This window comes from Paralichthys olivaceus, chromosome 20 (genome assembly GCF_024713975.1).
Source record: "Paralichthys olivaceus isolate ysfri-2021 chromosome 20, ASM2471397v2, whole genome shotgun sequence".
Lineage (NCBI taxonomy): Eukaryota > Metazoa > Chordata > Actinopteri > Pleuronectiformes > Paralichthyidae > Paralichthys > Paralichthys olivaceus.
In genome coordinates, this window is record NC_091112.1 from 7402473 (window position 1) to 7429314 (window position 26842).

Consider the following 26842-nt stretch of genomic DNA (forward strand, 5'->3'; position numbering starts at 1 on the left):
ACCTGCTGACGTATTTGGGTCAGTCGGTATTTCTTTGTTAATGTGATGATGTCATCTTCTCATAACTTTACAACTTGCAAACAAGAAGAGGTATCGCTATTAGTTCTCGCTCTCACTCACACACACACACATGCCAAACAATTAATCATAATTAAGGCTTATTCGTCATACAGACAAATATTAAAGAAAAGAGGTGTCACTTGCTGTCAGGCCATTTAATGACTTAATTTGTTAGTTTGTTAATAAGTGACTTGCATAAACGACATAAATTCACTCACAAATCAAAGAGACAGATGTGTGTGTCTCATTCTCTGTGTGTTTCTGAAGCCTCTGAGGTCTTCACTCTTATCTCAGGGCTTTAAATCAGTGTGACATCACTAATTAGGAGGTGGGTGTTGTGTTTTGCTGTTAATTGATTGCGCTGTCTCTTATATTAATGACATTTTAGCTGAACACTGATGTATATCAGCAACTTATTTCTAAACCTGCCACTGGTTTACAGCAATAACACTGTTTTTAGACATGAACTTTGGGAAATGTCCAAAAAATGTACAGCAGCCATACTTTGACATTTGCTAAATTGGAATAGTCCTTCATCATAACTATCATATCAAGTGATCAGATATTTTGATCCAAGCAAGCTTGGACCTATTCTGAATCTTGGGCTACTTCCATTTGCTGCCTTGGACTTGAAGCCACCCCTCGAGCACCGCTAACTGGAGCTTGCTCTCTGCCCTGATACCTTGTCAAATCTGGCAGCCACATATGAGCCAGACACGGCTCATACCGTCTGTGGATAGAACGCAGCTGAGTACACTGACACTCAGCCCAGTTGGCTCTGCTTGGCTTCTGATTTGCACTGTGATTAATAAACAGTCGGTTAATGTTTCAGTAGCTAGTTAGCCAATATTAGCCTTTGGCTTATCAAATGACTTGTGGCATAGCTTGTTAAAGTTGAGGTCCTTTGGTTGCACATCCCTATATGCCACACAATTCCAGTTGTTAAACAAAAAAATAGATAATGTAGAAGTGCATACATTTGAATTCAAACAAAGTACTAACATTCTCATTATTTGTTGGGAGAAGGGTAAGAACATCTAAATCAGTGATTGAGTCTGAGCACCTTTGACCCTATCATGGCAGCAGGAACTAAAATTGAGTTATCACCTCTACAATTTACTCCTTTCTTCCACCTGTCTGTGCAGACTGTCAAAAGCAACAGCTTTACAGAGCCACAACTCAATGGCAGCTTGGTGTGTTCATTTTCCACTGCTGGACTCAATGGTCTTTTTTTGTCGTTGTCCACCCTCTATAGAAAAAAAAAGAGAAATCCATTAATCAGATTAAGAACATTAACTAGGCAAAACAAGGGCAACGGGCTCAACCTAGTTTTCGAAGGTTCGACCAATTTATCTTTGTCTCGGTCTGTTTTCTGTGTTTGTAGCAGAAATGGGGTTGAAATCCATTAATCAGATTTGGTTAGCGAGTGACCACATTGCTAGAGGGAGACCAGACCCCAAATAGTGGTTCATTTTTTCTCCCACATAATTACACGCAAAGCCTGTGTGTGTGTGTGTGTCCGCACACACTGCACTATATAGCCATTTTCAGAAATGACCTGTGGGTAAAATCCAGAGATTTACCCAGAGTTTGCTTTTCACACATGCACAACACAGCGGGAGGTTCTCTGCACAGATGTGTTCACAACAGCAACAAATCCTCCGCATTATTTAGACGAGATGTGGAGCAGCTGGGTGCAGCAGGCGGAGGCAGGAAGTGACATATAAACTCCGCTGCGTATATCACACAATTCTCTTGACACCATAGAGACACAGGCGTCGGCTCTTATCACCACAAACTCTTTTGGCATCTGTCGCTCACTAGAAGCCTCATCAAACCTCCCAGTTGCTCAAGGTGAATCCAGCGGGGGATCTCCTGCTGTGTTCTCACTTCAGTTTTTACGGACATTATACTAGGAGGCCCGGCAGAAAGAGTCCACAGAGACTGTGGAGCGTCTCACTCGGACATTTGCATTCACACTTGGAGGAACTGTGGAGTTCAGTGCATGTCTGAAAGCAACTTAAGACACTTTAGCATAGTCCATAGACAAACTAGTCAGACATAATACCACATTCGCACGAACACACACACACACACACACACACACACACACACACACACACACACACTGTGAAGGTTTTGTTAATTACAAACACTCTACTTAGACCTTATCAAAAGCTTTCTCCCTCTCTGTCTATATTCGTGCAGCACGTCTAATGCTTTCCAGCCCATTAGACCTGTATGTGTCACTACATGCTCCCACAATAATGTGTGCTGCACCCATTCACCTATAATTTACTCTTTAAGGATGCTTGCTTGTGTGTGAGGCTATACCTGTTTGTGTGCGTGTGCATGCATCTGGCATGTGTGCCTTTGTCTGGGTACAGATGTGGGTGTGTACGTGTGTTTTTTGTGTTCAGTTTGGCTACAACTGTGCGCTGTAGCCAAGTGAACAAGTGTTAACAAGCTCTGTGCAGACTGTATTTATTTAATCCATATGCTGGTGAACTGTACAGCTGTGTGCTGCTCCTGGTATGTCTGGAAGGAAAAATCACTCTGCAGTCGGAGCCTTGTCTGAGGTGCAGGAATTATTGCCATGTCAGCTCAATTGCGGCTGCTTATTTTGACAAAAAGTTGTACTTTTTCTTTGCTTAAAGGAGTGCTTTGCTGATATATCAAAAACATTTTTACCAAGTGTTAGTCATAGATGAGACACGCATTTACTGGTACTACACGTGCATTCCCATCACTGTAGCACACTTTAGTATCTTTCGCACGTCACTTGTAACCCTGACATCATAGTGAAAGTTTGGCAGAGACCAGACAACTTACACTTAGACATAAACAGTGAATTTTATGGGTTACCTCACATTTTATAACATGTTGTCAGATTGGATTGTCAGCAAAGAAACACAGAAGCTCTCAGGCTGCTGCTGATAGTGTCTCTGCCAGATCGTCAGCAGAGGCACCGCCACCAAGATGATAAAGACAGCTGCTGGGAGCTGACAGGCCAGTGGCTAGCGGTGTTGTGCAGCAGCTAGCATCCAGCTTGCCCAGCTAATGCGGCCAGGGTTCCTGGCAGCAGCAGAACAGCTCACCAGAACAATAACAACAGAGTAGCTGGGAGCTGACAGATAGTTCCAACTGGTAGTTTTTTAGGTCCAGGTGCCCAACACGCAAGCGACTCAGTCACCGTGCAGCAGTGGGTTTCACGGTAGACTGCTGCGTGTCTTTGGCTGTGTTGTCAGTGGCGGTGTAGAGGGAGGGTGCTGGGGTGTGGAACAATGTGGGCACAAAATTGCCATCAGAGATGAACAGGAAGAGAAAAACACATTGCCCACAGGAGACAGAGAGATGTTGATTGGATGTTTCTGCAAACTTATGCTGTGTGTATATATATCTAGCTGTAGGCTGTGTGACATGGCCACACTCTCGTATCCCAGATAGAGGTATATATCATTTCTTGTTACTTCTGCCTTCTTTCTCGACTCTCTCTTTAAATCAGGGCAATGCTCTGCAGAGTTGAAGGTTTAACTGCAGCTGTCATGTCCTTTTGTCTTTGTGATTCTTTGTCTTATGGTGCGTCCTTTCATGTCAGAGTATGTTTTGACCACTTGACTTCACTTTTGCAATTTGGTGATGAATATTCTTTCCATCATCTTTGTGGTTGCACTGATTCAAACAAGTGTGTAATGACTGTGTGTTTTCTATCTGCAAACAGGAAGTGTAGATGCTTGGTCAACATTCAGTGTGCTAGTGTAACAATGTGCACGTGCTTCTATTGGGTTTATGAATGCTTTCTGGAGTAAGACTTGTGCATATTAAATCCTCTGGTATATCCATTAATTAGCAAATAATGGGAATTTTTAATGAAAAAAATTGTTACTTTACCATTTTTAAGTTTTATATACAGAAAACAGTATTTTATACATTGTTTTAGTTTATAGAGGATATCATATGGACTTTCTTCTCTAGGAAGCTTCCCTCTCTGTGAGCTGAGTCATCAGTGCTCTCTTTCTCTGCATCATGTCTTACAAAAGTCACTTATTTGGTCTTAATGAATCACTGCTGAGTAAGTCGAACTGGAAAATCAGACATTTTTGACTCCAGCTGCTTCGTGTCCCTTGGATATGTTTGACTGCAATAACAAACTCTGTTGAGTTTGACTCCTGAATCTTTTCAGGGCCAATTGTCGGTAATGGAACATGAAAAGTTCCGTATTGTTGAGGGTATTGGAGAACCTGCTGTGTCTTTGACTGCACCAGGCTGAAAGGGGACATGTGAGATATTGGCAGAAAGAAAAGTCACTGAAAGATTGGTTGGTTGAGAATGTTTTTTTATTATTACTGTTAATTACTGTGTGTCGTAGTGATGGAAATGCTAAGAAGGATGGCACTGAATTGAAGTTAGAGTCAGAGACAGGGAGGCAGAGGCAAGACAGAGTGTATTACCATCAGATTAATGTTGTGATGATCTCAATGCAGACTTAATAAGGAGGTGTCTGTGCTTTGTTTAGCTTAGACCTGCTGAGGTTTGGCATGTGGTTCTTACTCAGAGCTGCTGAAGTTGTCATGCTTTGAATTTTGACTTTTAACTTTGCTGTTGGGTCACTTCTTGTAGCACACAGGCTGTTGTTTAACATTTCAAGTCTAAATAGGGATGATAGCAATATATACAACCTAGCCAAGTATTAAGCCTAATTTATGCTCAACGTTGGATATGTAACGTGGACGGAGCCTTCTGTTAGTACTCTGCGCACATTTCGTCCACAGTGCACGTCTTCTGAAAGTTTATGGATACAGACAAAACAGACAAATGGAGTAGTACCACCAGAAATCGTGGGAGGCAGTGATGCCAATGATTTAAATAAGACGACAATAGGACACAAGAAAAGAAATTCAACAAAAGCAAATTTTTTGGTGGGGGAAACTTAGTTGGACCATCGCAGTTGGCAACGCAGCTGCATATCACAATCTGCACTGTTGCCATGGTTGTTGCTGTCAGAAACTCTCAGACTCTGCGCTGACCCATTGTGGATGTATTGCTAAACAACCATGGAAGAACCTGGGCATTGACAGTTACACCTTTTGAAACGGATGTATCTCTTTTCATACATAAGATAAGATGTACCTTTATTTATCCTCCGCAGAAGAAATTCACATATTACACAGCAGCACAAGAAAGTAGCAACGCAAGAGTAAAAATATAAATATTATATAGAAAAGTAGAGATAGTGTTTTATATACAAAAGGCAGTTTTTTTTACATGTGCACTCTAGAAATGGGGATCAGAGTTGTTTTCATGTGCAATTTATCCATTCTTTGTAATATATTGAGTGTAAAAGGTTCTTTCGGTTCTTTCCTGAGATATAGTTTTCAGAAAGGCCCATAGGGTTCATATAAACATTAAAAATTTGTCCTGCAGACTTTCCAGCAATCAATACATATTCCTTTTATTGTTGTTGCACTTTTAGGCAATCATTACCTATCTCTGAGTAATGGTTGTTAGATTAGTTTCAGATATCATGATAAGGTATATACATACATTCCATTTAGCAGTCTAGAACATTGTGAGCACAGCAGTCAGGCGTTGATAGATGTGGTGTTTAACATTTGATAGCCCTGCTATCTAATGCCAGAACATGTCCAAACTAAATTAGCCAGTATAACTGGTCAAGTTCCATTCTTTGGCCCTGAAGAGTTCCAGCTTTTCTCAGACATCTGCCGCAGCTGCTTAACAGCGCAACTTTACTGCTGGAATATTAAGTTTAATACCTACTTTTAGACTGGAGAAAATAACCAACCTCTCTAATGGATAAGTGCCCTAGAATGCTTAATTCTGTGTGTGTGTGTGTGTGTGTGTGTGTGTGTGTGTGTGTGTGTGTGTGTGTGTGCGTGCGTGCGTGCGTGCGTGCGTGTTTGAACGTGTAGTGATCTTCATGGCAGGTTCCTTGCCATTAGTGCACGACTGAACAAGGCAGCAATTCATTCAGCAGATTTAACTGTTGTGTGTGTTTTGTGTGTATGTGTGTGTGGCCGTGTGGCAGGTTTCTAAGTGCAGAGTGTGTGTTGTTTTTAGAGAATTGTTTCCGTGCGCCTGTCTGCACCATATGGTCCAATGTGGAAAAAGGCCCCTTTAGGGGCCTGTGTGTATGGATATATGTACTGTGTGTGTGTGTGTGTGTGTGTGTGTGTGTGTGTGTGTGTGTGAGAGAGAGAGAAATGTGTTTTTGTGTGTATGACTGTGTGTACAGCGGTCTGGTCTGCCCAGAGTGAAGCTGTAAAAACAAAAACGTCTCGAGAAGGAAAAAAGGCTGCATAGGAGCAGTGATGTCAAATAGTACGCCATTCTCTGTCTCACACACACACACCGAAATATATATATGTTATGCTATATTCTTTTTTATTGTATTGTTTTTGTTTCTCTCCCTTGGTTTTTATAAGTGTTTTTCCTTTCTCTCTTCTCACCGTAAATCGAATGTGGTCTTTTACTTCAACGATCATTTTCTATTTTTCCTTCACTAACAAAATGAGATCTTTCTTTTCAGCAGTAGCTTATCGATTCTCATTGTCACTTAAGTCAGTTTTTTGTGTTTGGTATTGTTGTCAAATTAGTGAAAATATTGTCTTTTAATTTTTCCATCAGTAATCATTTTCTTCCCTCGTCTTGTTTTTCATTTGTCTGTTTTGTTATTCGCTTGTCGTTTATTTTGTCTAATTGGTGTAAACCTCAGGGCTGTGGTAATGACTTCTGGGGTTAACGAGCTTCTGCTAACAATCACTCACTTACACATGCCTCACACACACACATGCAGATACTTGTGCAACCATTCAAACACTCACATGCACTTACGTAAGCGTGTACAGTATATACAGATGTAAACAAATGTAAGCCTATACTTACAAATGTATTGATACAAGGACGCACAAGGCCACACATATGCACACACCTTTACACGCAGTTCTGAGGCCACCTGAAGATTAAAAATCTCCAAGTACTGATATATATCATATATATGTTCATTTTCAGTATTAAGCAAAAAATACAACTGATTTCTGTGTACTTTTGTGAAGGGATGGTGCATGACCAAAAGAAGACACTATTATATTTTAGAGTGAGAGAGAGAGTATCCAGATACAAAAGGCATTTTTGTTTGCTCTCTTAAACATGACGAGCCAACGTGTTAGCCTTGGCGGAGGTTTACGCTCTCTGAGTCTAGTTTTAATATTTTTCTCAATTAATAAATAAAGAGCAGTCTTGGATAGTAGAATGGAAGTGGTACAATTTATACTCCTCACTCACAAATGCAGGTAACTTCTGAGTTGTCATTAAAAAGTTAGACTGCATGAAGGTGCTCAGGTGTCTAATACATTAAACTATCTTCTCTTAACTTGGTGCGAACTCTGCAGCACATTAAGGATTTTGGATGTATAGCTCTGAGATGCTAAATTCCTCTAAGCCTTATTGACGACGGGATTCTGACGGGAGTCTCGACTGCGGCAGGATGCGAGTTCTCCTGGTGTGAACTCCGGTTTAATCTCTCCTCCTCTGTCTCTCTCTTGCTCTCTCTGCTATCTTGATATGGTCTGTGTTCTGCAGGGACTTCTAAACATTTACATTTCTGCTTTCAAGTGCTGTTTATATATGGCTCTTATCTGCTATCTAACACACACACACACACACACACACACACACACACACACACACACACACAAGTGCACATTCAGACAGGGACAGACGGTGAATCAAACCTTTTTTTCGTCCTGTCGGTAACACTGTCGTTATGTCCATAATAGGACAGGAGGAGAGAGAAAGAGGGAGGCAGAAAGAGAAAAAGAGTGCCACATAGACAGAAGGAGGGGGAGGCAGATAATTTGCCACCAGAGTGTTTTGTGGTGAGGTGAGGCGTGGAACTTTGGTGACATTTTTTTTCTCCTCCACTGATCCCTTGTAGTGAAATTTCTCTTTTCATTTCCCCCCCGTTCGATCGCAGACTCCGCTACAGAAAAGCACCCCGGGGACTAGCAGGGGCTCAGTGTTTTGCTCAAGGACGCTCGTACAGGGTGGATCCTTACAGTCGCAGGGGGAAATAACTTGGCCTTCTCTCTGAAGGATGCTTTTAGTCTTTAGTCATGCTGCCACCCTGCCCTGCCACCCTTGGCTTGTGTCTTGATAAACTCCTGACAAAAACACACCTGGGAACAGGGGCTCCAACCTCTTCTTCACTCTGTAAGGCACAACAGAAGAAGGCACCACAGTACAAACTGTATTATATATTTAGGTTTTGGACTGTTTTTCAGACCAAACAAGACATTTGAAGATTTGAGGTTTTGTGCATTTAAACTCCCTGAACACGGAACTCCTGTGTGCAGACCCCCAACGGGAGATTGTTTGCATGAACCTGTTGTAAATTGATCTAAAATTAAATTCATAATAGCTAAAATATCTGTTTTCAGCCTCATCACATTGTACAATTACTATGACTTGTGTTGAGTTTAAAGGGTTAAAGACAAGAAGAATTTTCACAGTTTTCAGATAATTAAACGGGAAAATGATAGACTATAAAATCTTTGCCCTCTCCTGTTTATCACTGTATGACCTACCATCGCTTTAAAGCACCAGGACTGCACCAGGTTAAACATTCGGCCTCTAACAGGACTGGGAGTATGTCACTGCGTCCCCGCGGGCTCCAGAAGTGCTGCTCAGAACTGACCCTGACATTTGATCTTCCTCTTAGACCAGCGAGACATGAGACAATTCTACTACAGGGATCAGTGGAGTATCACATTACAGGAGTCCTTTTCAGGCCATCAGCCACTGACACATTATCAGATGGTTCAAAATTGACAATGTATTTGTTGCTTACTCTATTCGACAGCTCTAATCTGTTTCTTTTTACCTTTTTTTTTATGGATGGTTGAATTTATTGCTTCAGGGAGATGTGCCGTGAATGGCAGGACGATAGAGCAAGGCAGGCTCGTGCAGAGGGAGAGAGAGGGCGATAGAAAGTCTTGTTACAGTGAAGTTATGGTGAGAGACTAGAAAGAGGGGGAGAGAGAGAGAGAGGGAGAGAGAGGAAATGACACATAGGTGGAAAGAATCTCATCCCTGCTCCTGTCTCACACTGACTTTCTTCTTCTGTCTGTGACACTTTGTACATTTAAACACACACACACACACACACACACACACACACACACACACACACACACACACACACCGTATAATTGAACAGTAATTGAACACCTCTTATCTGCTTATCTGTCCAAAGAGGTTCAAAGTAAAGATCCATGGATCATGTTTTTGTGCGTATCTTCACGTGCAAGGAGGTGCGTTTGTGTGCGTGTGCGTGTGTGCCGTCTGATTCTTATCACACTGTTTGACTTGAAGCTGCTTTTAAGGCAATGAATTCGCATCTCGTCCTCTTTCTGTCTCCTCATCTCTTCCCTTTCCAAATCTCTCCCAGTCTCCTGTTGCGTGTTAATCTCTGTCTCTCTCTTTATCTCTCTCACTCTTTCTTTCTGTCTGTCTGTCCATCTGTCTGTTGTCTTCCTCTAGTCGAGGAGCAGTAATTATCAATGTTCATTGCCAAAAAGCCATGCTCCAGATAAATATTTTGTATCTCTGCATCTTTTTTTTTTTTTTCAAACTCCACTTATCTATCAAGCTGTTGATCTACTTTCTCTCACAAAGTTATATTTTGTTTGCAGAGACGCTGCCTGTATAAACATGCTGAGTTTCAGGTTTGACAGGTTGAAACACCAAAGATAACAACTTTGCCGGCGAAGAGTTTGTATTTTCCTTTGTCCATTTTAGCTTCTCCACAACAGTTTTCCATTAGCATAAGCAGAGCGCTGTGGTTGTGTAAAACATGAGACAAATAACAGCTGAAAATTATTATTTGTTTGGCATTTTGAAGCCTTTATTTGATGGAACAGTGAAGGAGAGACATGTAACAGGGCAAGAGGCTCTGGGAATGGCTGTGTGTGTGTGCATAAGCAGCTCCGCCCCAGGAGGAGAGGACAGAGGATCAGGGCCAAGCCAAGTGGTTGAAAATTAGATTTCATGATAAAATATGACCAATTTTCTTATCAAACAGATGGAATTGGAGCGGAGGGTGTTTCATTAATACCAGTCTGTCTCAAATAAAGGCCTGTTAACTTCTGTAGGTGAGGTAAATAAAGGCCCTGGTCAGGAATTATAGTCTTTATGGACTTTTTGAAAAGTACTGCTGTCTCTCTGTATGCCGACAGTATACTGCATTTCACTTTTTGGACAGATCTAGGTAAAGTTTTAGGAACTTCTCACAAAACACAAGTTTATTAGACTTTAACGGTTAGAATGTCTGATGTCGAGAGACTTTCAGGTCGGCTGCCAAACTACTTTGATATTTCGGTGTAAATCAGTCCCAGAGGATAAACACTGTCAAGCCTTAGCAGAGTTTTCAGTTTTGCACGTCTTCAAGTTTTTGAATCGTTGCCACAATTGTGGTTTGCTGCTTTTGATTGATGCATAACTGCAATTTAATGATGCAAGTACAAGTATTAGATGCAAAGGTAATGATTGGTGACAAAGTGGATAGCCAAAAGGCAGACAGAAGGGAAAAGTCAGATTTACCATTGGCTAATTCATCCATTAATGCCCCTTGTATATGTGGCATTTTACATTATGCTATACACGGTTCAGCCCCAGGGCGGCAAAAAACGTTTGGAAAATTCGAGAGATGCTTTCAGCTGTCAGTCGCAGCAAAAATTGAACACAGAGGAAAATCTCACCTGCATATCAAGGGCTGTTTAATTTTTTTCAAATGCCATTCATCAGCGGCATAGATCAGAGAGAGATTGGAGAGAAGAATGAAAATACAGAGGGAAGGGCTGGGTATCAAATAAGAGATGAAATGATTTAGGGTGTAGTAAGAGATAGATAGGGTTTAAGCACTGTGTTTGTGCGCGTTCATGCTTGTATTTGTGTGTCTGTGTGTATTTTAAGGGTGTACCAGCATTTAGATGGGTGTGAGAACTAAAGATTACATACCTGTGCTCTTATTACTGATCCACACCTGAATCTCTTGTAAATCTTTGACCTACTTGAGATGCCCTGATCGAGCGGAGGTCGCATGATTTATCCTCAGCACGCATGTTAAAGAGGCTGATAAGCTCCCACAATACGGGAGAGATCGGTTGAATCAAGCTTCATCTTTTTAACAAATGCGACAATTTCATTATTTTGAGACTTGGCGAGCTAACATACTGGATATCACGCCCTGAGAGAAAAATGCTTTCCAAGGTGAGATCAAGAAATCTGCAGATGTCTTTTGAAATTGAGTGTTCATTGCCAAATCCTCTGAGTTACAGGATCTGGCTGTTTGCAACTCAGACCTTGTAACTTGCTATCTTTTACATTCAGAAACCCAATTACTCCATTTCATAGGTAAAGAAAATGTAAAGGAACATTGAAAGAAGGTTCAGAGACACATTAAGAGCTGGTTTGACCTTTCATGCAGGAGCAGCACAGTAGAGTTGCGGGAGATCTGTATCTGTACACAGCGGCAGTAATCCTACATAATGAACTGTGCATGTTGCATGTATTAGACAAGGCGGGTGTAATGCTGTGTCTGCCTGCAGGTCAGAATATGGTAAAAAGTAAATTTCCACAGAGGGTCTTCTACTGAAGGGCTCTGTTAGTGTGGCTCTGCTTGCTTTTTCCCCCAGTTATTGTCCGAACCAAAGTGCATTGCAGGGAGGGCTGGGGTCATAATGACTCCTCCACAATGCACAAATAAAGGTCGATACCATTTTGTCGATATTTCAGTTAGAGGACCCCCTGTCAAGGCAACGCTCCCTGAATAATCACCACTTCACTAAGCCTCTGCGTCTCCCTTGTCCATAAAATCAGCCAGGGCTTGCCGATACAGATAATCACAAGTGATTGATTTCAGTTTATCACATTGAGAATGCAGAGTTAGATGAAACCAGCTCAATGTGCATTACAGTCGCCTGGTTTTGCACGAGTAGTTTGATTCACAGGCTACATCAACCAAGTCATTTTAGGTTAAATTAATTTATAGACTACGAGAAAGCTACTGATTTCTGTTTGAATTTTATCCCCGCCAAGGAGGTCATGTTTTAGAGTGTTTTATTATTTTATTATTATGAACCCATAAAACTTTGATGCAGACAAAAGGGCTGATCCAGGGATTTTCTAAAACACACTCTCTAACATTTTTACACCTTCTTATAGGGACAATTTCATCAATTTCTCAATGTAAAATGTGCAGATCTTGATGAAAAAAATCTTTATTTAATATTATTTAATATTTAGATCGACATGAGTGTCTGCAATTTGGTGGAACTTGTTTGATTCTAGTGGGACTGTTGGAGTTTTGCGACTGCCATTCTTTTCTTCTTTATTTAATTTACTCTTAAAGACCTCATCGCGGTGAACATAAACAAAAAACCTATATTGAATCCATAGGCTGTGATGTGTGTGTATGTGTTTCTCTCTCTGTGAACTTATGGAGCTTTCATCTCAGACCTCTGAAGTCGCAACGACCTGCAACTTCCCCCGGCACAGGAAAAGCTCACTGTGTGTGAGTGAGTGAGGAAAGTAGAGATGACACTGAGCGAGAGAGAAATGGATGTGAGCTTGCCTATGGAGATTTTATTTCTTCAGGCAAACCTTCCCCGTACGCAGTATGACTCGCCGACAAAGTAACTGTTTTAATAAGGAAAATAACGTGTCTTTTATAACTTCTAGAAATCAAAAGATCCAGGTATCGCCTTTTTCCCCCAAAAGCTATAAAACAAATCCAGAGATATGCAGGAAATCTCTTCAGTATCTTCACATTTTTTGTTCTTTAATTAATGCTTATCAGTTAGCCATAGTTCTTTCATTCTTTTTTTATTACTCTGATGTTTCTGCTTCATTTTAATCCCAGACAGAAATGATGATTGTTCAGTCTGTGTTGTTGAAAATCTTCCTGTTTTAGTGCAGGATCCTGTAGTAATTCTCTCGGAGCGAGTTGTCTACCTCCGTCGTCCCTCTGGGGCAGACTGAGGTCTCATAACCATCCGCTGTGCGAGTGTATCTGTGTGCATGTGTATCTGTCAGTTGTTATGCAGGATAGAGGAAATGAAAGCTCAGACTGAGCCCCAAGGCTCTCTAAACTGTCTCAGTGTCCTTCACATGCATGTGTGTGTGTGTGTGTGTGTATTTGGGGGGGTTGAGCACATCTGCTCCCATAAATAAGTGTGTGAAAAAACACAAGTTAGTGTCGACAATGAGAAGACAATACATTCACGTGCTCTTTTCCCCTCTTACACTCAAGTACACACACAGATACACATGCATCTACTGTATTGAATCTAAGCTTTTATTGTGAAATACTAGGCAGTTCCACCATCTTCCCCTTTTTGGTCCTGTGTGTGTGTGTGTGTGCATGTGCATGTGTATGTGTGTTCTTTTGTGTGGTAGATGTATTGTGTATAATTTTAAACTCTCCTCCCCAGAACCAACAGTTGCTCACATGTACACAGTGTATGATGCATTACATCACACCGGTGCTTGTGGCTCTTACTGTTATGATATAACGTTTGATTCACTGACTTAAAACACATTTATGATTGTTCAGTCTTCTTTAATTTAAGTTGTATTTAAAACGACCCGAGCTGTGTAAGTGAGTGTGTGTGTTTGTGTGCAATTTCCTGGTTGTCCCCCAGCAGCCCCCGAACTGTGATCACAGGAAGTTGAGAGGAAGTCTTAGGGTCTCCACTACACAGACACACAGACACACATGCACGCACTTCTACCTCCTACCACACTTTCACACTAGTAGGAGACAGAACGGGAGGGACTGCGCTTAGGTGTGATGATCTTTTCAGTTATTTCAACTATTCTCTTTCTTTGTCAAGTGTGAAGTCTTTCAGCTTCTACACCACCTTTTCTCACGCTCTTATCTTTTCTTTTTCACTCAGTCCTTCTCTCTGAGGCATCAGCAAAGTCCCCATCTAAGGATGCAGGGGAGACTTGGTTAACAGAAACCAGTAAAACCAGTGTGCTAACATGTACACATGACAGAGATCGGGATACAGGGATTTTTACTTTGACAGCAGTGTGGCAGGATAACAGCACACATTTCTCATAGGATGATGACATCCTAAAGAAAATAAAATAAATCAGGTTGGTCCATGTCACACTTTTACATAAACTTTGTCCATGTGACAAAAGAAGTCCGTGCCTTCATTCATGTGGTGTAGAAGAACGCAAAGTGCTGTCAGAATGATGATAAGGGCCTTTGCCCGAAACGTTATCTGGGAGGTAATCAAAGAGTCAAATCACTTTGTAGATATTTGTTGTCTTCTGGTTTTCATCGCTTCTTTTTTATCAGGTTTGGATGGTCGTGGTTTCGTATACTTTCAAAAACAAATAGTACAATAACAATATATAGTAAGTGTTGTGTGCCCTTCGTGTTCTGATACTTCCTCTCTAAATTAATATCCTGAGACATACTCCATCATCCTGTCATTAAACCAGAGCACAGAGAGTGTTGGCCTCCTTTTTTGAAACTTAAAGAATATCATGTTCTTCTCGAAAAATGGCTGTTTCTGGGGGTTTAGATATATTATAAGTTGTTTGTCCTTCTGTTGTTTGCAATCATCAGACCCAAGTACAATGTGTATCTGTGCATAAAAAGGCAAATTGTTGGCAATTTCAGCAGTTGTACAGTGTGATGCTGATATTCTGGGTTGTCTTTATTCATTCTTTTTCTGCTGCTGTGGTTTTGAGATGTGTAATCGCCAGGAACGTTTTCTCCCTCTCCTCTTTCATCCAGTACTTTGTCCCTTTTACTATGTGAATAAAGGCATTTCAAAAACACACCTTTTCAATACAAAATTTTGAGGATTTGGAGGACGTCCCTTAATTATTTATGAGACACTGCTTTTGATGTGTTTTTCATTTTTGTGTATGTGATGTGCTTTGTATCTGTGCACTGTCAGTGTGTTTACTTCAGTATTAAGGCTGTGATTTAATACTTTTATCAAATTCTCTCCTTTTAGTTTGAAGAATTCTATTCCACCAGAAAAACCCCTGAGTTTGTTTATTCAGTTAGTTGTAATACAGCAACAATAGATTTCAAAGCGGTGATTGCTTTTTGTGTGTGTGTGTGTGTGGGTGTGGGTGTGTGTGGGGGTGTGTGGGTGTGTGTGTGGGTGCTTAGCTGATGTAGGGAAACAATTAAATGAGGATTTAATTAACTTATTTTTAAACAATGTAAATGATTGAAAGCAAGTGATGGAACTAATCTTATAATGTGGTCTTGTTACAATCGTTTAGGGCTGAAGTCAACGTGACTCTGCCCGTTTTTCTGTAATCATTTTGTTTGCGGAGCAGAGCCTGAATAACATTTGGATTTTATTTTTTATTTTTTTTACATTCAACTTCAGAAGTATATCAGGAAGTAAGTTGATGCCTTTTCATATTTTTGATTTTTTAAATTTTTGTCTGTATCTCCATGGCAACAAGTCAACATTTTGAGGAGGCTCTCTACTCAGAACCTTTCACTGGTAAACAACAGAAAGGGTATGGATATGAAGGGATTAAGTTGTTATCACTGGCACCGAAATACAAGTTTACTCACGACCTGCACACTAAATAAACACCACATAAAGGCACACCTGTGGGCAGCTCGCAGGTTGTAAAGAAAATTATTTGTTTCGTGCCTTGCTGTATTTGTATGTCTCATCTAAAATGTGTGTTTTTAAAAAAACAATCAGGAAACTTCAGGTAACCGTGTCAGCATCAACAAATCTGCTCTCTCAAGTTGCCAGCGGGATATGTCATCTCCTGATGTTGTTATTGTGAAATAATGTGTTTACTCCTGTTTTACAACATCTCTGTGAGGCACCTTACTGTTTAAATTCATTCTAAATATTATGATTTATTATATATAAGTGTGTATGTTGACATGTGTTTTCACTTTCTGTGCCGGTGTGCGATCCATAAGGATCTCTTCTCGTTGCCAATCTCCATCTCCTTGCAGCCAATTTAACAATAGGTAATTACACACACCACTGGCTTTGTGTGTGTGTGTGTCTTTTCCATACTTCCACATGTGTGAAACTGCTCCCTCATGACAGTTGTGTGATTTATTCCTAAAGTTCTTAATGACATTTTACACACACACACAGCTGTTGACCACAACTCCACAACTTTGCCTGCTCACCGCAAAAACAGCGGTTAAGGTGAAATCATCAGTTATTGAGAGAGAGAGAGAGAGAGAGAGAGAGAGAGAGAGAGAGAGAGAGAGAGAGAGAGAGAGAGATCCATTTTTAAAGGAGCTTTCTCAGACGTGACCACACATACATGGTATGCTACACACACACACACATCCAAGGCATGCTCTAAGGACCATAGCAGGGGAGCTGTGTCTGTTAGTGTGTGTGTGTGTGTGTGTGTAAAGTTAAAATCCAGACAGCCATTCCAGAGGCGAGACTATTGAGTCTTATAAACTCTCAGGTCACAGATTATTGAAATAGCAGAAGAGATATATAGTCTGTGCCTGTGTGTGTCTTCTGCTCCCACTCTGTCACTAAAAACATCAGCTGAAATCCAGACACACACACGAACACGTGCATATATATGTATTTCATAAAAAAACATAGGTGTGTGTGTGTGTGTGTGTGAGAGAGATTTGGAAGCAGTTGTCTATGCCAGTATTTAAACTAACAGCTTGAAGTTGTGTGTGTTGTAATACTGATTTATTTCAACATCATTTACAGTGCCTTTGGGAACAGAACTCTTGGCGGCTCTTTCATAGTAATAGTCTAAAATACACACAGGCAGTCTATTGTGTGGGCGAATCTAACAGAATGTACCTTGTTTTAACCTGCTAACCTCCCATGATTTCACTTGAGATTCCTGCACGCCCTAATAGGTTTAAACCCATTCCTTCTTTTACACTCGGCGTGTAAATCACCGTCGGAAATAGTGGATTCTCGTCGCTTTTAACATTTTGTGTGCAACCATCGTTTTGTGCAAGTTGTAAAGTTAAAGAGTCAATTGAGCTCAAGAGCAGAAATTTTGCCATTTGAATTTGCAGACAAGTTTCAGAGAGACTCCCTCTGTGACTTGAGAAACGTTCTTTTCCTCAGTAGTTTGTTTAATAGCCAGACGACTGTTGTTGTAATCGGGCAGCTCCCACTTTATACATTTGTCTGCATGTTGTGTTAACCAGTGTTCTGCCTTGACTCCCTAAAGGGGTAAATAGCCCTCCTGCAGCGAAACACAGATACACATATGCACAAAGCCACACGCAGAGTACAGTGCTTCCCAGACCCTGTGTGGTGCAGTAATCCAATGTAGCTATTCAAGGTCAGATTCCCCTAATAGACTTTTAATGAAGTTTGTGAGGGGGAGGCTGGGAGTATGTGGGTGTGTGGTTGTGGGGGCCAATTGCAGTTGTGTGCACTTTGTGTTACATAGTTTGCGTACAATATAGCTTCTTTGTTTTCAAATAAATGACAATGGCAATGACAGTGAATTAGTAAAGGTATAGTGACTTGCTGACTGAAGTTAACAGGCTCCAAGTGCTGCCGTTGCTTTTTCAGTTCACATGTGAAAAATGCAGCACGAGATTTTCTGGGTCGGACGCGTTCCCAGTAACAGCAAAACGTCTGGAACATTCAGGCGAGGGGTGGAGCCTTGGTAGAACATGCAGGAAGCCGAACATGACGATAATGACCAGAGTTCAAAGCGCATCTAAAAGCAGCAAATGTGTCTATTCAATATGGACATTAATTAAAACTCAATCAACTTAATGTGCAAGATGACAGCACATCAAACATTAAACCGTGGATCAAAATACACAGTAAAATAAAGTAAACTACAAAAAGCAACTTTAAAACTTTTATGGCCCGTATGAGATTCTGCAGAATCTTCTCAGAACACTTTATCACAACAAGCGTCTGATTTTTTAACAGGCTTTGGAACGTGTTTTTGGAAGCTGTATGTACACGTTGCATTAAGAAATTGAATACATTGTGTGATTTACTACTGATTTATACGTGTACTGACTGACACAGTGAGCTTCCGTTTCTTCGCTGTGATTCATTACTAGGTGTCTATCTGTCTGTCATATGGTGATTGAAGCTGTGCTTTTGTCACCTTTACACGTACCCCCGCGACGGACACATCAAGGTTCATGCAGGGATAGGCTCGGTGCACGGCAGGCAGAGAAATGGAGATTGAGAAGACGACAGCCAAAGAGGTGGAGGGAGGGGAATGGGTGTGTGAGAGCGAGAGATTAATTGAGAGACAGCCAGGATGAAAGATGGACAGATAGCGAGAGGAGAAGGAGGAGCAAAGTGTGTGCATACCATGGGTTTGGTGTGTGTATGAGCAAGATCCAGACCAGTATAGAGAGAAGTAAGCAGAGAGTGCAGGAGCAGAAACAGAGGCTCATATTGAGAGAGCGAGGTATTGAAACGTGAACCTCTGATTAAGTTTGACATTTAAGATGACATATTTTGCATGCTGTTACCCCATTACAAATGAGTTCTACACTCTGGGATAGTGTGTGTGTAAGTCTTTATGTGTGTGTGTGTGTGTGTGTGTGTCTATGTGTCTGTGTGTGTCTGTAGAGTTCTGGTATTGATTAGGGGCCTTGCAGGCAACTGAAAGCTTTTAGTCTTAAAATGGCAGGTGGACTCATTCTCACAGTGGTTTTATGTTGACCACCCCCCTCTCCCTCTCTCCTTCTGCTTCTCTCTCGACTTTAACTTCAATTAGACTCCTGCCCTTGCAAAATCAATTCCAAGCTGTTGCTGGAACCCCCCCACCCCCACCAAAAAAAAAAAAAACCCTGAAATCTTCCCTTCAACTGACTCTTTTCTCCCCCCCCCCGTTTCTGGAAGTGGCCAGACGCACCCGCGGTCCCATGCGGCGCTCCAGTCGTGCACCTGCGGCTGATTTTGATTATTATCCCGCCGCCCCCAATAGGCTCGGTTTCACGGACTGATCTGTTTTGTCTGTGCTGGCACTAAAAAAAGCCTCACGTGCACGCTTTCATTAATATTTTCTTCAGCTGCTTCCACTCACTGACACGTAACCCAAAGCCACGGGCCGTTTCATCGCGACCGCCATTTTGTGCATCAGTGGCCTTCTTAGAAGTAACGATCTGTGACATTTGCACATAAATAAATGACGGCTGAGTGATACGCCGCAGTCGTGATCATGAAAGCTTTAACATTTGCCACAAACAAGAGCTGGTGCCTGCCAGCTCCTTCCAGGGAACCTTTTTTATTTTATTTTTTTTACAAAGAGAAAATTACTTTTTTCTGATTTCTAGCAGCTGCTTCAAGAAACAATGATTTGTGAAAGGTTATCTGTAACTGTATGGTTGAATAGACAAATTGGACTTGGCTGTTCAATGTGAATATTCAATGTGTTTACATTTTCTTTCATTTAAATCATCGAGCACTGCTTTATTGAACTGCCAGATTTTTTTACCAGGGTTCTGCGGATGTTCATGGTGTCAATGTTCAGATTATATCGCAAACAAGCCAAGTTGCCCTCACAAGCTAACACGTATTCCTTCCGTCTCAGTCAGACTCGACAGGCGACTACGCAGTACTCTTCGGCTGCTCACGCCACATGTCCACCCCATATAGTGTGTATAAAGATGGACAACAGCCAAAATGTCTTGATCGCCCCCTGGTAGCTCATCAGTGTTAGTGGATGGGACACGGACCAAACTAACAAAGTCAAAGTATACGACAAATATCATCGTGATTATAGTTCCTGTCGTTTTAGATAGTACTTATCATCTGACCTGATGTACAATGCCATCTTGAGTGTTTGACAACTTTGACTAAAAATGTGCAGCAAACCGTTGAAAAGATTTTGAAAACTTGTTCTTGTTTTCCTACAGTAAATTTGAAGGTTAGTGAGTTAGTTGTTGCAAATAAACACTTTTGTATAAACAAAGGTTTCTCCTATTTTTCAATTTTCACACCTAAACTCTGTTTGAACATTTGGACATTTTTCTAAGTAAATCACATACAAGTCATCCTCTTTTTGGGAATGCATATTAGTATGTGAAGCTTATCTGCACCTTTCCTTCTGCATTTTTTCCCTTTCCTGCTGCGCTCCCTTCCTTTGTTCTTTTCCTCTGTCTATCCATTTCGCCAGACAATCTCTTTTTTCTTCTTAAATAAAGAAAATATATTGTCTCTCCTGTCTGAAACCTCTCCTCCCATCCAAAGCTCCTGTCCTCCTTCCTTCATATCCCACTGTCTTATAGTCATTGCTACGTTGTTTCCATTAATCAAGAGTACTTAACTGCTTTCTCACTCCAGAATTAGCACCTGCCACTTGCATGGAAATATATAGGTTGGCAAATAAAAAATATGACGTCATGATTGGCGGGTTGGTGAAACAGTCACGACAAACTTTCATCACTACACCACAAACCAGTTAAGCTGATTGACTCTCGCTGTCCACCGTCGCTACAGCTTGACACAAGAGACATGATGATGTCATTTTTGGCCCCGCTAACTAAACCTAGCAGTAAGTGCTAACCACTAAGAGCGTCAGAGAGTATGTGGCGGCACATTGCCAGTATTTTATCAGGGTTTCCGCTGGTAACATCGCTCAGTGGCAGACTGCCACTGGGGAAAAATCAATCCAACCAATCAATTATCTAATCTGATGTTTTGGTGATTCGCCCAGGCCGGCATTTTAGTTGGGTGGAGGGCGTATAGACACATATTCTCTCTTTTAGGTCCAAGCTGGGTTAACTCAACTCTTAGCCAAGCTCTCTTCGCTTTCAGTTAGAGTGCGGCAGAGGGTAAACCAACAAGCATCATTCATTTTTTTTCAAACCGATGCAGGTAATGCAAGCTGCACCATGATAACCTGTACCCGATACCCTGTTTATTGATGTGTAATGTAGACAATAAAGTTGGTAGACCAGTGAATGTGACTGAACCAGGATATCATGTCAAAACTTTTCTGTAGGTCGGGTTCCATCTGATTCCGAAGGGCTCTGGTCAGGAACCTACATCTGAGCTTATCTACGCATTTAATATTTGACTCTGAATACGGGCTTCGCACATTTGTCCATCTACGTTTACCTCCATAACAAGGGAACATGAATTACAGCTGGAAGGTCTGATCAGGGATGGACAGATGTGAAGGAATAGAGGATGTGAGTAGAGTTGGAGAGGAAAGGAAAGAGGAAGATGAGATTACCCAAAAATTTCAAACAAAAGAAGTCTGAATGGGTTCCAGATTGACCCAATTTTTCAGGATTCAAGCCTTGGTTTTCCTTTCCTTCAAATGTTAAGTTTCAAATACAAAATTATTGAGTAAAGTATATTAATTAAGATATTTTGATTTAATTAGTCCATGATTTAGTACTCCCCTAATCTCTCCCGTGGTCACATTGCCCCCACAGCAAACCTCGGGATCCAGACTCTGACTCACGAAAAGTATTTTGGCCTGTGATTTCTTTCAGTTCACCAGCCATTGGCAGATACACTAAAAAGTTAATATTTGGACCCTGCCCCTCATGATAAATCTTCCTAAACTGTTCTAAACTCGATGCAGAGAATCAGAGACAGAAGGATGGCAACAAACGAAAAAGTAAGGACAGATGATGAAGAGCATGAAATCTAGGGACAAAGACTACAAGGATAATATGAAGAGACATAATGACGCAGATCGAAAGACAGAAAAAAAAAACAAGCTACAGAGAAATGTCTGTGTAACAAGACCTTGCCCTTAGCATTATTTCTTCATATGTTGCACATTAATCCTTTGTTTATGAAAGCTGGAGATGCCAACTGCAGCTGTCCCACGGGGTGGGGAGCACAGATATCTGAAGCCGGCAGAAATATGTGTTTCGGTATCGGCATCAAACACATCCATCACAGTGACTTAATAATAATACAGTGGGTAAAATAGTTGAGTAGGTTTCTCTGTTAGTGAGAAACTAATCAGTGATCTCTGAATCATAAAAACATACTTTGAGCTTTTTTTCATGTGGTGTTGATGATCACATACACATCATGTGGTTTAGTCTGAGTTAGATGATGTTCATTTAAGACAGAAACAGTTCATCAAGACCCTTATAAAAGCATGACAAAGCGACAGCATTTATATAGTCATTTCATTACATGCTTTACAAAACACATCAAATTCAACCATTCTCACACATTGATAAACAGCTTGGTATACTTAGCATATTATCTGTCACTCACACATCACATTCTCACAATGCTGGCAAAGTACAGGGCCACCACCAGGAGCTGATGTCCTGCCCAAGGGCACTTCCACATGCGGACTGCAGGAGTGAAACCCCTGACCTTCTCGTTAGTGGACGACCAAATCATCCAGTAGGAGACACAGCCGACAGGCAATTTGAAGATGTCAATCTAAAGTTTATTTATCTTTTCAGATTTTAGACTGAATGATAACTTGATTGTCTAATCCCCAAAATATTTGCACTGCGGTCAGATTTTATTAATAAGCAAAACTCCATGTGATAATGAATCATGGATTCACAATGCCTCTGTGATAAAAGCCTATGCCTGTTATCTGCCACATACTGCAGAAACTTACCATCTCCTCCCGGTCCATCCTTCAGCAGTTGTCTTTGGGTGATAATTGACAATTTCAGATAAAAGCTTCACTGGCGTTGGGGCTAATTGCAGTTGATGGGAGTGATTAACTGTCGCGTTTATCCTCGCTGTAGTTTTGAGGCCTTTGTGGTGTATAGGGGCTAATTGTAGCTAGTAGCAGTAGTTGTTATGCGGTATGTTGTGGTGGGTTGTACCTAATTGTAGCTGATAGTAATGGTTCCAGTCTGTGTATACAGCCTGAAGCAGACAAAGGCTGGGCTGCGACACCGAGACACACACACTGAGACACAGACGCACACAGTACAGCCTCGAAACGCATACCTATATTTTTCTTGCCCACATCCTGCAGCATGCAAGTGTGTCTGACGTATGTAAAAGAAAAAGAAATGCCATTTAAAATACATAATAGATTGAATTGCTGCTCTTGATGATAACTATTCTATTGATTTTATAGTACTTCAATCCAAGTCATTCATCATTTGTTCCTATCATCTTGATCAACTTTCTAAGCTGCCTCATACAGGGCAGATGGAAACTCAGTCGGGTCAGGCAGTGCTTCTTAGGTTGGGATCACAGCTTCATTGCTTTACCACAACGATCTGTAGTTTTCCACTGTGTGTGTGTGTGTGTGTGTGTGTGTGTCTGTGCATGCGTATATATGTGTGTAAGTGAATGATGAATTCTGACTGGGTGTGGTGAACATCAGATGAGATTTTCCTCTGCTCTCTGCGCACCCTCACTCTTTCACTCTCTCTTGCCCTCTCTCTCTCGTTCTCTCTCTCTCTCTCTCTCTCTCTCTCTCTCTCTCTCACACACACACACACGGTTGTACTTCTATCTTTCGTGAGGACACTGATTGGCATAATGCATTCCCTAGCCCCTTGCCCTAACCTTGATCATCAAAACTAAATGTTTAACCCTGCCCTAAAACTAGTTCTAACCCTAAATCCGAGTGTTAACCCTCAAACAGCCCAGTATAAGTGGGTCAGAAAGTGAAGTCTGGCCAAAATGTCCCCACTCTGTAGGTTGTAGGCTCAAAACTGTCCTCACAAAGACATTTGTATAAGTACATACACACACACACACACACACACACACACACAGAGGGTGCCAGGTTCTGGGCGTGGGCCCTTGCAGACATAAATTGCTTTATTTTAATAGTTGTATGGTAGAGAGAAAAGAGGGAGAGAGAAAAAAAGGGTAAAACACTAGAAAATTGGATTGAAGAAAGAAAGAGAGTGGGTCTCTCTCTCTCTCTCGCTCTCTCTCTGGTCATTTCTCCCTCCTTTTTCCTGTTTTCATTTTTCTTTTCTTCCTAATCCTCTAGATTATATTACAGGGTTTGTTAAAATATGGTCCTGGTCTGTTTATGTCGATCTCTGTGTTTACGGTCATTTGATTATTTTGTTTTCAGCTAAAATCCCTTTTACTTTCTTTAGAAGTGTGTGTGTGTGTGTGTGTGTGTGTGTGTGTGTGTGTGTGTGTGTGTGTGTGTGTGTGAGACAGTTAAATCAGTCATGATTAAGTTTCATATCTCATTCTTAGACTAACAGACTAGGCGACACACATGCTATCTCTCATCCACATGCATCATCAGACGTGCACTACACACCCACACACACAGTGTCTTTCCCGTCATATTGCATTGATCTAAAAGTGATCAGAATTTGGCGTCTATCGGGCGTCCTTTGTGTGTGACTGTTTATGACTGAAGACACACACACAAACGCAGCGTATGGGTCAATGGGTTGACTTTGTTTACGGCTGAATATGAACTGAACGACCACAAATAAACACACGCTGGCACGCGCACACACACGCAAAAAATCACGCACACACACTTGCAAAAACACTCACGCAATATCTCCCTGTCACGACTGTTGTGAACAGAGCGACCACAATTGTTCTCTTTTCAAACAAAAGAAAGATTATGGCTTAACTTAAAACATATGCTTGGTTATTTGATGGCTCTGTATAGTGATTATAAGGGAGGCACGGGAGGGATGGTGGGACGACAAAGGGAGGGAGAGGGCAGGGACAGAAAGAAAAAAAATTAATGATGGAATTACTTAAATTATTGCAGCAATTATTCTTGCATGTGAAAGTGGGTGATGAAGAATAAAAAATCCCTGAAATACAAGGTAAAGGCCCTGATAAGTGCCATTTTTTGTATTGTTAGAAGTATTTTTACACTGATAATAAATGAGTGTGGTGGCGGGAAAGACAAGAGACGAGACGACAGGTTTTGGGAGAGAAAAGGGAGACTTGTGCGGGGGGATTAAAGAAAAATGGGAGATGAAATGTGAAAGAAAAGCAGAGGAGAGAGGAAACCAAGGACAGGAGGTGATGCAGATGAGGCACGAGAGATGTTGAGAGATGAGAAAAAGAAAATTTGGGAGGCAGAGAACCCACGAAAAGCTTGTGGAAAGAGATGCAAAAGAGGGAGAGATAGAGAGAAATTTGGAGTGCTGGAGGGGCTGGATTGCAGTCTTCCACCTCCCTCATCCATCTTTCTGATATGGGGTGTGCGGTTTGATGTGGTTGAGTGTTGGCCATTCTCCCCGTCTTCTGCTCCTCCTCCGCCTCCTTTCGTCTCTCCCCATTCCTCTCTCTCTCCCCCTCACCCCTCTGTCTACCACCCCTCTCAGTCTCTCTGATATGGTTTGGGTTTTGATGTGGTCATGTGTTGAAGATTCTCACGGATGGTTTCCATAATGATAAAAAGATTCACTCCCTGGTATGGAAAAAAAAAAGAAGAATTGCACTTAAGTATGCAACTAACATCGCAACACACACACACACACACACACACACACACACACACACACACACACGTGCCTTAAAAAATATCTCACAGCTAAGATGTTTCTGATTTTATGGGCCTGTTTTTCTTTTGACGAGGTTTGTGGTTGAAGATCGTCACAGATTTCAGCGTTCAAAGAAGTTTGTAAATTGAATCAAAGCTTTTCTGTACACATACACCATTGTAAGAAAATTGTATTTGTATGCACATAATCCCCAGTATATTATTTCTGTCCTGCAGATTCCTTGTATCCGTTGATGTCCTGATTTTAATGGTTACAAAAATCTGCATAATATTTTCATCCTTCTTGTAACACAACCCAGAGTTTAAATGTTTTAGATCATGTAAACATCAATCCATTAATACAACTTTTCTGTCTCTGCTTTTTAGAGATGGTGAGGAAGAAGAACCCCCCTATCCGGAGTGTGGGAGGTGAGGAGGAGGAGGAAGAAGAGGGGAGGAGGCCAGCAGCAGGAGAAGAGGAGGAGGAGGGAGAGGAAGAGGGGAGAGTGGGAGCAGAGGCCGAACGGATAAACCGACCCTCTGAGCCAGAGTCGTCCGAGAGGGTCAGAGGCGATGAGGAGCAGGAGGAGGAGGAGGGAGAAAGTGAGTGTGTTTCCTCATCTGTCTCTCCCTCATCAGTGGGTGATCGCTACGCTAATGAGGAGAGAGGGGGCAGGAGAGGAGGAGGAGGAGGAGGAGGAGGAGGAGGGGGTAGGTCCAAACAAGGCGATGCGCCGTTGACTGACAGACCCGAGAGCCAGTCGGAGCCCGAAGACGGGGAGAAGGGCGTGGAGGAGAGGGAGAGGAGCGACCGAGTCTCACCTCCTCTGCTCTCCGCTCCCCACCTCCTCCCCAGACAGGAAGGAGGGGAGGAGTCGACAACCGACACCCCTCCGCTCTCCTCCAGCCCCTCTCCCAAGCTCCAGGACTTCAAGTGCAACGTGTGCGGTTACGGTTACTATGGCAACGACCCAGCTGACCTGGTGAAGCACTTTAGGAAGTATCACCTGGGTCTGCACAACCGCACACGGCAGGATGCTGCCCTCGACACACACATCCTGGCCCTCCACAACATGGCCCCTCAACACACACCTCTAGGTAACTGCAGCTCTCAGATTGTGTTTAAGTTCATATATTAAACATTGCTGCTTATTGGTAGAAAGTAAAGTTCACATCACAGGTTAATGAAATAATCACCACTGATAGAAGCATTGGAACATACAGTGACGTGTCTGTTCTCTTAATCTATTTGTTTGACTCATGTCATGTATAAAAACAAGAATGGCACCCAGTAGAGCTCACACCTCCACCAAGGCCCAACAGTCCCCTTATGAAA

At 41.7% G+C, this 26842-nt stretch overlaps 1 protein-coding gene across 6 annotated transcripts in view; it reads left to right on the forward strand.

Annotated features, from left to right (window-relative positions):
* Positions 1-26842, forward strand: part of trps1 (trichorhinophalangeal syndrome I) — a 108435-nt gene that overhangs the window by 23949 nt on the left and 57644 nt on the right. For 5 of the 6 annotated variants that reach the window (XM_020102023.2, XM_020102024.2, XM_069516775.1 and 2 more), the window contains exon 3: positions 25894-26604. In XM_020102023.2, coding sequence (XP_019957582.2) covers positions 25894-26604 — 711 coding nt within the window. The remainder of the gene's footprint in view (positions 1-25893; positions 26605-26842) is intronic. The other variant, XM_020102026.2, reaches the window with a different exon arrangement.